Here is a 14,696-nt window from a genome sequence, read left to right as displayed (position 1 = left end):
TTTACGTTTAAACGCGTGCAAAACGATGAAAATCGGCAATGCTGCTTTGAAATGTTTGCTCAAGAGTCCCAGTATCAATAAACAATAGGTGCAGGAGTAGGCCATTCGGCCCTTCTAGCCAGCACCGCCATTCACTGTGATCACGGCTGACCCACTGACAATGACAGGGTAGACTGAGAAAAAAGGTTGACTCGCTTAAATGAGTCATAGAATCATAAAGCACAGAAACAGGCGAAGACTATTGATACCCTGAGACATGCATGAATAGACTATGTTAATTCTGAAGCTGAAACATATATTTGCAGGATCTCAGTCCACCTTCACCTTTCTCCATCGATTGAATGTTAATTTGATTAACCTTCTTTCCGTCACACCTTTCCAAGTAAAGTTCGGAGTGCGGGGAATGGTGTAGGGTCCTCTTGTTCTGAAGCGAGCTGATGGACAGTGCTCTCTTGCATGTGTAAAGTCTATTGAGAAACAACATTGCCTTTCATATGAAAGGGCATCACTTGCAGAGCTGCAGAATAGAATTCAAAAAGAGTCTTGATTTAAACAACAGCAGAATGCTGGAAGAACTCAGCAGGTCAATCAGCACCTGTGGAAGAAAAACGGGCAAGTCAACGTTTCAGATCAAGACCCTGCATCAGGACTCAATGTCTTCATGTAAAAATCATAAATTTATTAACATCAAAGATTATTGACATTATTGGGCTCTGTCCCCATTTAAATACTTTCAAATATTTTATTTTTCCTATCAAGGATATTTTTTGTCCCTCTTTATACGATGCATATTTTGGTTCCAATCAGAAACGTCACCAATCCATGTTCTCCAGCCATGCTGTCTGACTGCTGAGGCACTCCAGCACTTTGTGTCTTTTATTTTTGTAAACCAACATCTGCAGTTCCTTGTGTCTGCACATTTTGTCACTGTGTTTCTTAATTGCATCTTTATACTTCTATATTTTGAGTGAGGGCTGAGATGGTCTAATTTTTATTGTGGCCCGGATGCATGATGATCTTGACGAAAAGGTTGTAAATGATTTTTTAATCTTTTGCTTGCATGGATTTACAGTGGTTGAAGTTGAGTTAATTCGGATTTATGCCTCTTGATGCTTTTCTGGAAACTTCCTCCTATCGCTTGTGTTTTGGGCAATGACATAAAACCTAATTTAGGTTGTTGAATTTATTCCATGTTTAATTTATTCAGCTTGACAGGTTTATTTTTTTTAATTGGCAGGAATTGGTTGTGGCATTCAGTCATCTTGTCATTCAGTATGAAAGTAATTTCTGCACCGTGGCGTTGCAGTTCATGGAAGAAGAGAAGAACTACCCGCTTCCCTCCCCTGCCAGTGTGATCGGTAGATATTTTCAACCTGTACTTTCTTGAGTTTAACATTAAAGTCAAAGTAATACAGAAATGTTGTTTTCAGGTATATTGTAAATTATGTCCCATGCCCTATTCAAGCTAAATTAGTCCAGGTTAATTTGGATGGCAGCGGTAGAGCTGCTGCCTCACATCGCCAGAAACCCGAGTTCGAACCTGACCTCGGGTGCTGTCTGCACGGAGTTTGTACGTTCTTCCCATGACCTGCGTGGGTTTTCTCTGGATGCTCCGGATGCTCCAGTTTCCTTCCACACTGCAAAGACGAACAGGTTTGTAGGTTAATTGGCTTCGGTAAAATTGCAAATTATTCCTGGTGTGTGTAGGATAGCATTAGTAGGATAGGGATCGCTGGTCAGCAGGGCCGAAGGGTCTGTTTCGTGCCGTATCTCTAAACTAAACTCATCAAGAAAGTTGAATATATTAAATAATTGCTCTTGCTTCATTTTCAGACGTAGAGATTGTTAGCACAGCTGCTGTTTATCCTATCAGAAGATGTTTGCTTCATGTCAAAGAATCCACAGCACAAGTGATGGACTGGATGAAGTCGGATATATTAAAGATTTCTTTCCTTAATTAACGTAAACCAGCATTATGGCAGTTGTCAGTGTGCACAGATCCATAGACTCCACCACCCCCATGTAGCCATGCAAGAAGGTTTTTATTCATGTGTCAAAACATTTCCCTTTATTGAATCAATCTTAGAAACTACATTTATACATATGAGGAAGGCTATATGTTAACACATCCATCCAATACAATGTTATAGTTGCTCTTCCGCTGGCACAAGACAGACTTGCGCTAACAAACTTTCAGAATACCGTTTAGTTCAGTTTAGAGATACACCGTGGAAACCGGCCCTCTGGATTACCGAGTCTGTGCCGACCAGCGATCCTTGTACACTGGCACTATCCTACGAACTAGGGACAATTTTATTATTTTTACCAAAGCCAATTAACCTATAAACCTGTATGTCTTTGGGGTGTGGGAGGAAACCGAAGCACCCGGTGAAAACCCACGTGGTCACAGGGAGAATGTACAAACTCCGTACAGACAGCACTCATATCCCAGGTCTCTGGCGCTGTAAGGCAGCAGTTCTGCTGCTGCGCCGCCCTATAAAGAGCATTCTCAGTTTTAATCCAGAACACCCTTTATTGAAAAATATCTTTTGGAGGTGATCTTGAAAATGATTAGTCTCAAAAACTGTCTAAATTTACAACTTTTGTTTTGAGTTATCATAATACATTCTCACAAGTAAAGCCATTTATCATCCTAAGTTATGCCGTTCTTGACTCTACATCTTTTTTTTTACTAGAATTATCCCACTGTTCCTTCAATATAGGATATTTCATATCATGCTCAACACCTTTATCCATTAAATAATGTGTTAAAATTGCAGCCGGTTTAAACTGGTAACAAAGCCTATTGGCATGATTGCTCACTGGATTCCAATAATTTTACTTGTTAAATTATTTTAACTACGTCCTGCAAAGCCTAGAAATCTCAAATAAATCTTATACTAAACAGATGTGGCAACTGCTTTAAACTGTAAACTTATTGTCGTACTGATTTATTTTCATCATTGAACTTGCAGAACCTGGGAACTTCACGCCAGTACGCGATGGGCCTGCTGTCCCGAGACTCCGTACAGTGAGTTCCTACGGGAATATCCGCGCAGCCACCTCAGTTCGGAACTTGAACAAGTCTCTGCAAAATCTTAATTTAAACGAAGAAAGTAAGTATGACTATAAAAGATGATGAACTGGTATTAATGGAAATGTAATCAACGTGCCAGGTTCCTGCCTGCTCCTTATTTGTTATACGGTCCAGTGACGTATTTTGATTATTGTGGGTCATGCCAAACTTGACTGAAAAACTAACCAGGTACATTATTGACAAGTTACAAGGCAAGACCATTTCACGAGCACAGGTCGTAGCCCTGATGCAGTCGTCGATGTAGCGGAGAAAGAGTTGGGATATAGGGTCAGTGTACGCATGGAATAAGGTCATAAGTGATAGGAGTAGTATTAGACCATTTGGCACATCAAATCTGCTACGCTGTTCAATCATGGCTGATCTATCTCTCCCTCCTAACCCCATTCGCCTGCCTTCTCCCCATAATCTCTGATACCTGTAGTAATCAATCTATCTATGCCTTAAAAATATCCAGTGACTTGGCCTCCACAGCTTGCTGTGGCAAAGAATTCCACAGATTCACCACCCTTTGACTAAAGAAATGTCTCCTCATCTCCTTCCTCAAAGAACATCCGTTAATTCTGAAGCTATGACCTCTAGTCCTAGACTTTCCCACTAGTGGAAACATGTTCTCCACATCCACTCTATCCAAGCCTTTCACTATTCTGTATGTTTCAAAGGGTCCCCACTCATTTTTTTAGACTCCAGCGAGTACAGGCCCAGTGCCGACAAATGCTCATTGGAGTAATAAAGACTGTTCAACGTACCCGACAAAATGACAGGCACAGCTTGGGCCCATGCGAGTGCCCATGACTACGCCTTTGATTTGGAGAAAGTGGGAGGTGTTGAATGAGAGGGTCCTGACCCGAAATCTCTGACTGACCCGCTGAGTAACTCCAGCACTTTGTGTCTATCTAAGTAGCATTTTCAAAACATAAACTGATTGAGAGCAGCCAATTTAAGTGTGTGTTCCAATATATCATTTGTTGATCATAATATTTGTAACATACCTGACGATTTATGTTTTCATAATATTTTGGCATTATCTAGTGGCATAATAAGAACACTGACCTTAGTCTTGCACATTTCAGAGTCAAATTGCTTCAGACAAATATCTCTTTGGAGCAAACAATAATCTTGATCTTACCATGGGATTTAATATCATCGCTATTTATTTAACTAGATAACTAGATCAAAAATTAAAAAGACTCCTGAAGTTGGCTTTCTCATGGTTCGCCGCAGGTTCCTTTTGACAAAAGGACGTTGACTTGAAACGTTGTCTCTGTCTCTGTTTCCGCAGATGCTGCCTGACCCAAGTGTTGCAACATCTTCTGTTTTTGTTTCAGATTTCCTTCTCTTGTTTCTGTCTTTGTTTCAGATTTCCTGCATCTGCATTTTTCCTTTTCTTTTGTTCCTTTGGAAAAGCTTTGTCGTTTTAATGGAAATCACGAGATAGAATTATCAGCTTCCTGGCACAGACAGATGAATGCGGATACTTTGTACCGCAGAAGATTGGCTGTTGATGGCCCCTTTCCAATTGATAGTTCGTCCCTGGAGGATCAGCAGGATTCCCGATCAAAATTGTTGATTGATTATAGCAAATCATACTGTCTTACAGCTTTCAACTAGAATTCAATGCCCTGTAGCACAGCCTAGAATTTAATCATGACTTTTTAATCTCTGCCATCTATCTTTTATTTAATACAATAAACTATAAGCATACTGTTGGTCAGATAGGACTTTGGTCAAGTTGTTGCTGACATATCCTCTGGTGAATGAAGAAGTCTTTTCTGCAGCCATTTTGCTGAAAGCCACTTACTGGATTCCTGAGAAATCCCAGAAAAAGAGTCTTGTCCATTTAAGTTAATGGTTGTGCTTGCAAAAAAACCAACAATTCCAACTTTTGATTTACTCTTGCATCTTTGCTGACTAGATATTACACAACTTCCTTCATATGAACAGAGATTCAAGGACAGTTTCTTCCCAGCTATTATCAGGCAACTGAACCATCTCTCACCAACTAGAGAGCGGCCCTGACCGACTATCTATCTCATTGGAGACCCCCAGACTATCTTTAATTGGACTTTACTGGATTTTATCTTCCACTAAATGATATTATGTTTATCCTGTATCTGTACACTGTGGATGACTTACTTGTATTCATGTATAGTCTAGCATTTACACAGGTTCCAATTGGCCTTTGCCACAAAAGAGATTTGTAAACTATTCAGGTAGAATTAAATAAGTGAAAAGAATTTTAAAATGGGCACATAAAAATTAAAAAGTTAATATTAAATTCAAGACACGATATTAACAAAAGCAATAAAACCCAAGGTATGCAAACAGTCACCACATAGAGGACGCTGACAAAGTTACAAGGTACCCCTGTGCCAGGTCCCCCTATGTACTCTCCTCCACTCCCATCCTCACGGCGGACTCCCCACGCTGGGTCCTCCATTGTTCCTTCCCCCCAGCAGTGACTTCCTCACTCCCATGTTGTCCGTCCTCATCCGTTGGTTGGCGCCATCATCGACCATCGCACCGACCGCTCCATCAGTCGATCTCAGACGTCCATATTTCAGAAGGAAGTTTGATACGCACTTAACATCAAAGAGCTGGCAGCAGAGAATCCCAATGGAACCACTGGCTGCCAGTCAGTCTAACTCTGCCCATTATGCCACAGGGCAATGTAATATCTCATGTTTTCCATTAATCTGATGTTCTCCATTCCAATATAATACCGGCCATTAAAGGAATTCGTTTGGCAATATGGTAGTTTCTTACTAACGGTGTCCTTCGTGTCAAATTTATACTCCTGCAATAAGTAACATCTTGGTGCAATTGAAAATTTAAAACCAGCTTATGAACCGTTTTTCCTCCAAAGGTGTTTAGTTCTTTATCTTGATTATTTTTCAGCTGGTGGTTCAAACCCCTTCTCCCCTGGATATCTAAGCACCAGCAGTAGTGCGAGCAGCACCCTGGGAAGCCCTGACAATGATGAGTACATCCTTTCATTCGAAACCATAGATAAAATGCGAAGAGTCAGCTCCTACAGCTCCTTAAACTCCTTGATAGGTAAGGCTTCAAAACTCTGACAGGAATTGCTCTTCAACATTATTCATTCTTTCAGCGGCTGAGTGGATTCTGAATTCCTGATGTATTTATAGCCAGAAATGCTATGCCAGGATTAATGTCAGGAGGGCAGTTTATCAAATTTAACTAACACTCTCTCAATAGCCTGCAGGTGCTATCGCAATGTTTAAGAAACATTTAGTTAGGTACAAGGATAGGACGGGTTTAGCGGGATATGGGCCAAATGCAGGCAGGTGGGACAAGTGTTGATGGGGCATGTTAGTCGGTGTGCACTAGTTGGGCCGAATGGCCTGTTTCCATGCTGTATGTCTCCGACTCTTTATTGTAGTAATCCTTACGCATACCCTGAAAGGAATGTATTTGATTTTGGAAGACAATTACTTCCTGAGCATTGTAGGGAAAAGAATACTGGAAGTCAAGAAAGAGAATCTCTTTAATGTGACTCGAATGTGACTAGTGTTGTGCCTCAGGGTTCGGTGCTGGGCCCGTTGCAGTGTGTCATCTATATCAATTATCTGGATGAGAACACGCATGGCAAGATGAGCAAGTTTGCTGATGATACAAAAGTGGGTGGTTTTGCAGATAGTGAAGATGGTTGTGAAAAATTGCAGCAGGATCTTGATTGATTGGCCAGGCAGGCTGAGGAATGGTTGATGGAATTTAATACAGAGAAATGTGAGGCGTTGCATTTTGGGATGTCTAACATGGGCTTGACCTACACGGTAAATGGTAGGGCTCTGGGGAGTGTTGTCGAGCAGAGCGCAGGTGCATGGTTCTTTGAAGGTGGAGTCGCAGGTGGATAGGGTGGTCGAAAAGGCTTTTGGCACATTGGCCTTCATCAGTAAGAGTATTGAGTATAGAACTGGGAGGTCATGTTGCAGTTGTATAAGACATTGGTGAGGCCACATTTAGAGTATTGTGTTCAGTTCTGGGCACCATGTTATAGGAAAGATGTTGTGAAGCTGGAAAGGGTACAGAAAAGTTGCCAGGACTGGAGGGTCAGAGTAGGGGAATTGAGGACCAGAGGACATAGGTTTAAGGTGAAGGGGAAAAGATTTAATAGGAATCTGAGGGGTACCTTTTTCACACAGAGGGTGGTGGGTGTATGGAACAAGCTGCCAGAGGAGATAGTTCAGGCTGGGACTATCACAACATGTAAAAAACAGTTAGACATGTATATGGATAGAAGATGTTTAGAGGAATATGGACCAAACCGCGGGCAGGTGGAACTAGTGTAGCTGGGACATGTTGGCCGGTGTGGGCGTTGGGCCAAAGGCCCTGTTTCCAACCTGTATCATTCTATGACAATGTAGCACAGCCTTTAATATTCCCAGATTTGAAATTATGTTCATAGCTTCTGATAATTTGTTTTTCTGCTGGTTGATTCTGGAATCAAGAAATAGTGCGTGTACACTTCAGAGGGTTCCGACCCGAAACGTCTCCCATCCTTTTTTCTCCAGCGATGCTGCCTGACCCGCTGAGTTACTCCAGCACTTTGTGTCTATCTTCAGTATAAACCAGCATTTGCAGTTCCTTCCTATCCAGTATTTGATTTGTTCTTATTGAAGTAAACCTAATTACAGCACGTTTTTATCTGTGAATAAATTCAATTCCACCAGCTTTCCATGGTATGTTGATTTTTCCAATGGTAAACTGTTGGAGTAGCAAACAACACAATAGCTTTCCCTTTTCCTGTGAAGTATTATTAATATCCATGTGATTTATATTTCATGCGTGTTGTTGTATATCAATTGGGGTCTCTCGTGTATCCAAGCAGGCTCAGAAAGAGGGAAACTTACCTGGGAGACATGCAGGTGGGAATATGTTCATCTTCCTCAAAATAAAGGCTCCAGTATTACAGATTTCCTCAGCAGGTTTCCTCACTTTAACTTATACCCAATAGCTTTCACTCTTTTATCCTGCATCCAGCTTCTTTATTCATTGCTCCCATCATGACATCTAGCAGAATATTTTAATAGCCTACTTGAGGGCCTTCTTTACCCGAGTTAAATTCAGTAATAATGACTCGGGTAAAGAAAGCCCTCGAGCAGGTGATTAAACTGTTGCACATGGGGGGCACAGTGGCGCAGCTGCCTCACAGTGCCAGAGGCCCGGGTTCGATCCTAAAATCGGGTGCTGTTTGCTCGTTCTCCCCGTGACCCCGTGGGGTTTCTCCAGGTGCGCCTATTCCCTGTGTGCAGGCTAGAACTAGTGTAGGGGTGATCTTTGCTCAGTAGGCAGCAAGGCCTGTTTTTCCACGCAGTATCTCCAAACTAAACTGACTTAAACAAATAGTGATCAAGATCTCCTAGTGAGCCAGGCAAATACTTGTTGCACGACCTATTCGTAATCATCACATAGCACACTGTGCTTAAGAAAAGTATTATTATACTGGAGATGTGAAGGATCAAATAGATCAGTCGTCTGCTATGGCCAGGGTGACTGACTGCATCCTCACAGCAATTGACATCCATCCCCCTTGGTAGGATAGGATGCCAGGGAACTCTATTGAGGGAGGGCTCAGGCACAGTAGCAGTGGCATCAACATGCATTTATATAATACCTTTGACATAGAAGAAACATCCAATGCCAATGGATGTCTGGAACTTTCTCAGAGTTTAGTTTAGAGATACAGCGCGGAAACAGGCCCATCGGCCCACTGAGTCTGCACCGACCAACGGTCTCTGCATATTAACACTATCCTACACACACTAGGGACAATTTTACACTTATACCAAGCCAATTAGCCTACAAACCTGTACGTCTTTGGAGTGTGGGAGGAAACCGAAGATCTCAGAGAAAACCCACGCAGGTCACAGGGAGAAAGTACAAACTCCGTACAGACAAGCACCCGTAGTCAGGATTGAACCTAGATCTCTGGCGCCGTAAAGGCAGTAGCTCTACCGCTACCATGCCAGCCTTATTTAAGTTTATTAAAAGCCTTCTTGAAAAATACTGAATTTGTTAGTGGGGAGTTTTCTTTTACATTTTGATCCCAGCTGCTTCTGTGACACTGCACAGTTTACTTTCAACCGACTTAATCTCTCTTTCATCAACCAAGAAATTGATATTGATTAGTTTTTTTAAATTAGAACAGCTGCAAAAGCTGTTCCTCGGTACATGTGACAATGAACTGAACTGAACTGCTTAGGTTGATATGGACTGAATTATCGGTGACTCCTTTCTGATTGGCAATTCTATGTCAGCCTGTTGCATAACATCTATACTGACCTTTGTCATTATTAACTCATCCTCTCACTTCGCATAGAATATACGTAGAACATAGAACAGTCCAGCAGAGGAGCAAGAGCTTTCGCCTACAATGTCTCTGTCAAACACGATGCCAAATGAAACTAGTCCCTTCTGCCTGCAAAGTTAGACTTCAGAGATAGGGAGCAAAACAGGCCCTTTGGCCCATCGTGTTTGTGTCGACCAGCGATCACCCCGTGCACTAGCTCTATCCTACACACTAGGGGCAATTTACAATTTTACCAAAGCCAACTAAGCTACAAACCTGTACAGATTTGGTGTTGGAGGAAACAGGAGAAATCTCCTGGAGAAATCTCACGCAGGAAAACGTATAAACTCTGTACAGACAGCACCCGTAGTCAGGATCGAACCCGGGTCTCTGGTGCTGTAAGGCAGCAACTCTACCATTGCGCCACTATGCAGCCAGATCCAAATCATCCATTTCCCTCCATTCCCTGCACATTCACGTGCCGCTTATACTTAAGTGCCACGGTCATATCTGCATCCACCATCACCCCTAGTGGCAGGTTCCAGGCATCTACCACTCCTTGTGTGATAAAAAAACTTGCCCCGCATGTCGCCTTTAAACTTTCCTCTTCTGTTCCCGCTTCAAATCCTCCACATCTTTCCTGTATTGGGGCAACCAAAACTTTACTTCACATAATACTCCGAATGTGACCGAAAACCAATGTTTTATAAATCAGCAACGTGACTTCCTGACTCTTATACTCAGTGCCCTGACCGATGATGGCAAGCATACGGAATGCCTTCTTTACCACCCTATCTATTTCTGTTGCCATTTTCAGGGAGCTATGGATTTGGAGTAGAATTTGAATCTGCAGTTTTCTGACTCATTAACATGAGTGCTCCCAGAAGTGTTGAGCTAAGACCTAACAGTTTATCTTATGCTTATCTTTATGGGGGAAGAGCCATCTGTCTCACCCACTTTTGCCGAAAATGTGACGTGGAAATGGGCCTGCAGTAATCAGTCTGCTCTTTATTTAATATTTGCATTTGTCATTATTTAGAGTTGTGAATAGTAACGATTACATTCGAAAATTAGAACATAGAAATGTACAGGACAGAAACAGTCCACAATGTCTGTACCAAACATAATATAGAGAGTTAGATTTAGCTCTTCGGGCTAAGGGAATCAAGGGATATGGGGGAAAAGCCAGAATGGGGAACTGATTTTGGATGATCAGCTATGATCATTGAATGGCGCTGCTGGCTCGAAGGGCAGAATGGCCTACTCCTGCACCTGTTTTCTATGTTAATATAAATTAATCTTATCTGCCTGTACATGATCCATATTTCTCCAGTCCCTGCACATCCATGTGTCTATCTGAAAGCCTCTTGAACATCACTATCGTATCTGCCTCCACCACCACCGAGGCAGTGCGTTCCACGCACCCACCGCCCTCTGTGCAATAAAGAAACCTGTCCCACACATCTCCGTTAAACTATGACCCTCTCACTTAAAACCCATGCCCTCCAGTCTGACATTTACACTCTGGGGAAAAGGTTCTGACTGCCGACGCTCTCTATACCCCTCCTAATTTTATAGACTTCTGTCAAGTCTCCCCTCAACCTCCAACACTCAGAAAGCAAGAGAAAACATTTCACAAGAGATTTGTGCTTTAGGGGTGACTTTTTCACACAAAGGGTAGTGGGTGTATGGCACAAGCTGCCAGAGGAGGTAGTTGAGGCTGGGACTATCCCAACGTTTGAGAAACAGACAGGTGCATGGACAGGACAGGTTTGGAGGGATATGGACCAAACGCAGCAGGAGGGACTAGTGTAGCTGAGACATGTTGTGGGCAAGTTGGGCCGAATGGCCTGTTTCCACACTGTATCACTCTATGACTCTATTCTGAGTTGTTCAGTAACTTTTCCAACTCTGTTCTCTGATGTCACCAGTTCTCTGTTTAATGAAAATATGTTTGAAGCAGAGATGCAGAATAACAGAAGGATGTGAATATTTATGATTCTGTGCATCTTCTTTTTTTTAAATGACGGTGATGTAATCTTGGATTGCAGAGATAATACAGGATACTCCATTTTGCTGGTCTGTTTCCTGGATGTTATACTGATGAACATTCTCTGAAATATGCAGGAAGGATGCCTGAATATTCAGGAAATTAAAGATTATTTATCTGCCAATTGTTGGCATTAAGATAGGGAAAATAGCCAAATATTCTCCTCTCAGGCTCTAGAGCCACATTAAGCTATTCATTAATAAACTCATTGCCCCTTACCTTTAAAAAAAAAATGGTCTGAAGGAAAAAAGATGAATTTAGATAAACACAGCAAAACTATAGTTTAGTTTAGTTTATTGTCACGTGTACCGAGGTACAGTGAAAAGCTTTTATTGTGTGCTAACTAGTCATCGGAAAGTCTGAGACTGTAGTTTGGAGATGCAGCGTGGAAACAAGCCCTTCGGCCCACTTTCACATCCACTCCCAACACACTAGCGGCAATTTACAGAAGCCAATCATTCTACAAACCTGCACGTCTTTGCAATGTGAGGGAACCCATGTGGTCACAGGGAGAACACACGAACCCTGCACAGACAGCACCCGTGGTCGGGATCAACAAGAGTCTCTAACGCTGTTAGTCTATACTAAAATGCCAGAGCAAATCCGATTAACTGAAAATAATAGAGGCTACAAACTGGACGTATAATTGATATTGAGCTCAAAGTAGTCAAAGATTAGCACACTCCAGAGATTCAAGCACGTAATCCAGCCGGTGCTTGGGGAACGTGAGGTATCGTTAGCCATGCCATAAGGTAAAACATTAAATCAAGGATCCACAAGAGACTACAGGTGCTGAAATATTGAGCAAAAGACACTGCCAGAGGAAATCAGTGGATCAGGTAGCATCTGCCAGAGGCAAAAGGACAGTTGAAGTTTTGGGTCGAGGCCACGTATCAGTCCAGTTGACTTTCTCCAGCAGCTTTTTTTTTGTTCCATTTTCCAATATCTGCTGTCTAATGTATCTCCTTGGACAATTCCTAATCCATTATTCTCACTATCAACCTGAATGATACAAGGAGCTGCAGTTGCTGGCTCACAAAAGAAAGAAGCAGAGTGATGGAGTAACTCAGTGGGTCAGACAGCATCTCTGGAGAACAGGGATAGGTGATGTTTCGGGTCGGGACGCTTCTTCAGACTCAATGAGTAACGTTCCAGGTCGGGACCTTCTTCAGACAATGTACTTGCTTCACAGGAGTAAACATGAGGAATATACAAGTGAGTGGTGGAATATTGCGTTGCGGGAGCAGGGGTCTGCACTTGGTCTAGTAAGCGATAAAGATGAAGTGGACGAGGAAGATTCTTTTCATCTAACCTCCTTGACTTTTGTGAAGGGGTTTGTGAAAATATGCAAGACAAGCTGTTTTGAGAGTTGCAAAAAAAACATTTGGTTAAACTATTAAATAAACTCACAGCCTTTTGGAATTCAGGGTAAACCTTCAAAATGGCTGTGAATTTGACAGAAGGATGACTGCTCAGGGGCATTGTGTGGGGTGGATAAGAAATGCTGAATGGGGTAATTTAGGTCGGCTTAATGTGTTTCTAAATTATAATAAATTGCTGTTTCTAATGGTGGATCACAAATGGATGACACAGCTGTCTTCAGCCCTTTCATCAATGACCATCAGAGATGACAATGTTAATTGTGCAGTGTTCAATTCTATTTGCAACTGTTCAAGTAATGAAGCCGTCCAGCTGGGTTGTTGTAGCACTTGGGGAAATGTTATGCTCGGTGTGAAAGGGGCAAAAACCATTCGTGCCACAGAAGACAAGGACCATTGGGATTACCATCTATGAAATTTCCTTCTCTGGTAGAGCATGCAAAGAGTCGCCACGTTGATTTGTCCCACCCTGATCATTCCTCCTCCTCTCTGCTCTCATCTGACAGAAAGTGAGCAGCATGGTGCGCAGCGGTAGAGTTGCCGTCTTACAGCGCCGGAGAACCAGGTTTTATCCTGACTACGGGTGCTGTCCGTACTGCGTTTGTGCATTCTCCCCGTGACCGCGTGGTTTATCCCCGGGTGATGCTGCCTGGCCTGCTGAATTACTCCAGCACTTTGTATTTTCCTTTGTAAACCAGCATCTACAGGTCCTTGTTTCCAACAGCAATTTCATGCTGGTTTCATATTTGGTCAAACCGCAGACCTTTGAAGGAGGCCATTCAGCCCATCGTGCCTGTGACCACCTCCCGCACTATCATGGATATTTTTTACTTGTGCTTTTTTTTTTTTTTGCATTAATGTCTTGTTTTTGCGTTTTTTTTTCCTTTTGTACCATCTTGCATAATTTATGTTTTGTGTGTTGCTAGAATCTACGTGCTTATGATGCTGCTGCAAGCAAGTTTTTCATTGCACCTATGGTCAATGGCATTTTTATTTGTCACAGTGAAATTCGTTTCTTACAAAAACAGTCCAGTAGAGTATCGCCATACCTTAGCACATCCCCGATTAGCAAAGTGTAGGGAAATAGTCTACGAATACCGCATGCAAAAGGCGTCATGATTTGGCGCCATTTTCAAAGTCCAGTCTGAGAGGTGCCCGTTCCAGGCAAGCCCCAGGCTGCTGTGGGCCTCCAACCGTCGCCTTCCCTTGGACATGTGGATCGACCAGCGAACCAACGTCCTTTCCTCGTCCGTCCACCTCTGTTCCCCGGGGGTGGGGGGGGGGCACCTCTCACAGCTGACCTTGAGGGCACAGTAGGCTGAAGCCAGGTCCCTCTCCTACCGGCCTTGCTCCTCGCCCGTCGCCTGCATTCACCGTGCTTGTGCACATGGCAATAAACTTGGATTGACTTGAACTCACTGATAACGCTTTCCATTGATGTAGGTTATGCTTCATTATCACGTTTTGCTGGTGGTGCAGGCTTTACACAGGTTCTGCTGGGATGAATTTATTTCACAGATGGTGGTGAACCTGTGGAATTCATTGCAACAGAAGGCTTCGGCGGTCAAGTCAGTGGATATGTTTGGCAGAGTTTGATAGATTCTTGATTAGTATGAGTGTCGGGGATTATGCGGAGAAGGCAAGAGAATGGGGTTGAGAGGGTAAGATAGATCAGCCACGATTGAATGGCAGAATAGATTTGATGGGCCGAATGGCCTAATTCTGCTCCTATAACTTATGAACATTACCTGACATCAGTACTTTGATTCTGAAATTTACTTTCTCAGTTCCAAGTTCTCTGGTCATTTCACATCAGTGAATCTGGCAGTAGTTAGATTCAAAAGTTTCTAGTCTTGTCAC

General features: G+C 42.7%; 1 protein-coding gene across 1 annotated transcript in view; it reads left to right on the top strand.

The window, feature by feature from the left end:
* Positions 1-14,696, top strand: part of rptor (regulatory associated protein of MTOR complex 1) — a 292,628-nt gene that overhangs the window by 181,430 nt on the left and 96,502 nt on the right. Inside the window, exons 18-20 of the mRNA XM_033044242.1 lie at positions 1,238-1,358; positions 2,976-3,116; positions 5,993-6,151. Of these exons, the coding sequence (XP_032900133.1) occupies positions 1,238-1,358; positions 2,976-3,116; positions 5,993-6,151 (421 nt within the window). The remainder of the gene's footprint in view (positions 1-1,237; positions 1,359-2,975; positions 3,117-5,992; positions 6,152-14,696) is intronic.

Source organism: Amblyraja radiata, chromosome 26 (genome assembly GCF_010909765.2).
Source record: "Amblyraja radiata isolate CabotCenter1 chromosome 26, sAmbRad1.1.pri, whole genome shotgun sequence".
Taxonomy (NCBI): domain Eukaryota; kingdom Metazoa; phylum Chordata; class Chondrichthyes; order Rajiformes; family Rajidae; genus Amblyraja; species Amblyraja radiata.
Note: the sequence above shows the minus strand (reverse complement) of the source record. Positions and strands in the feature narration are given on the sequence as shown.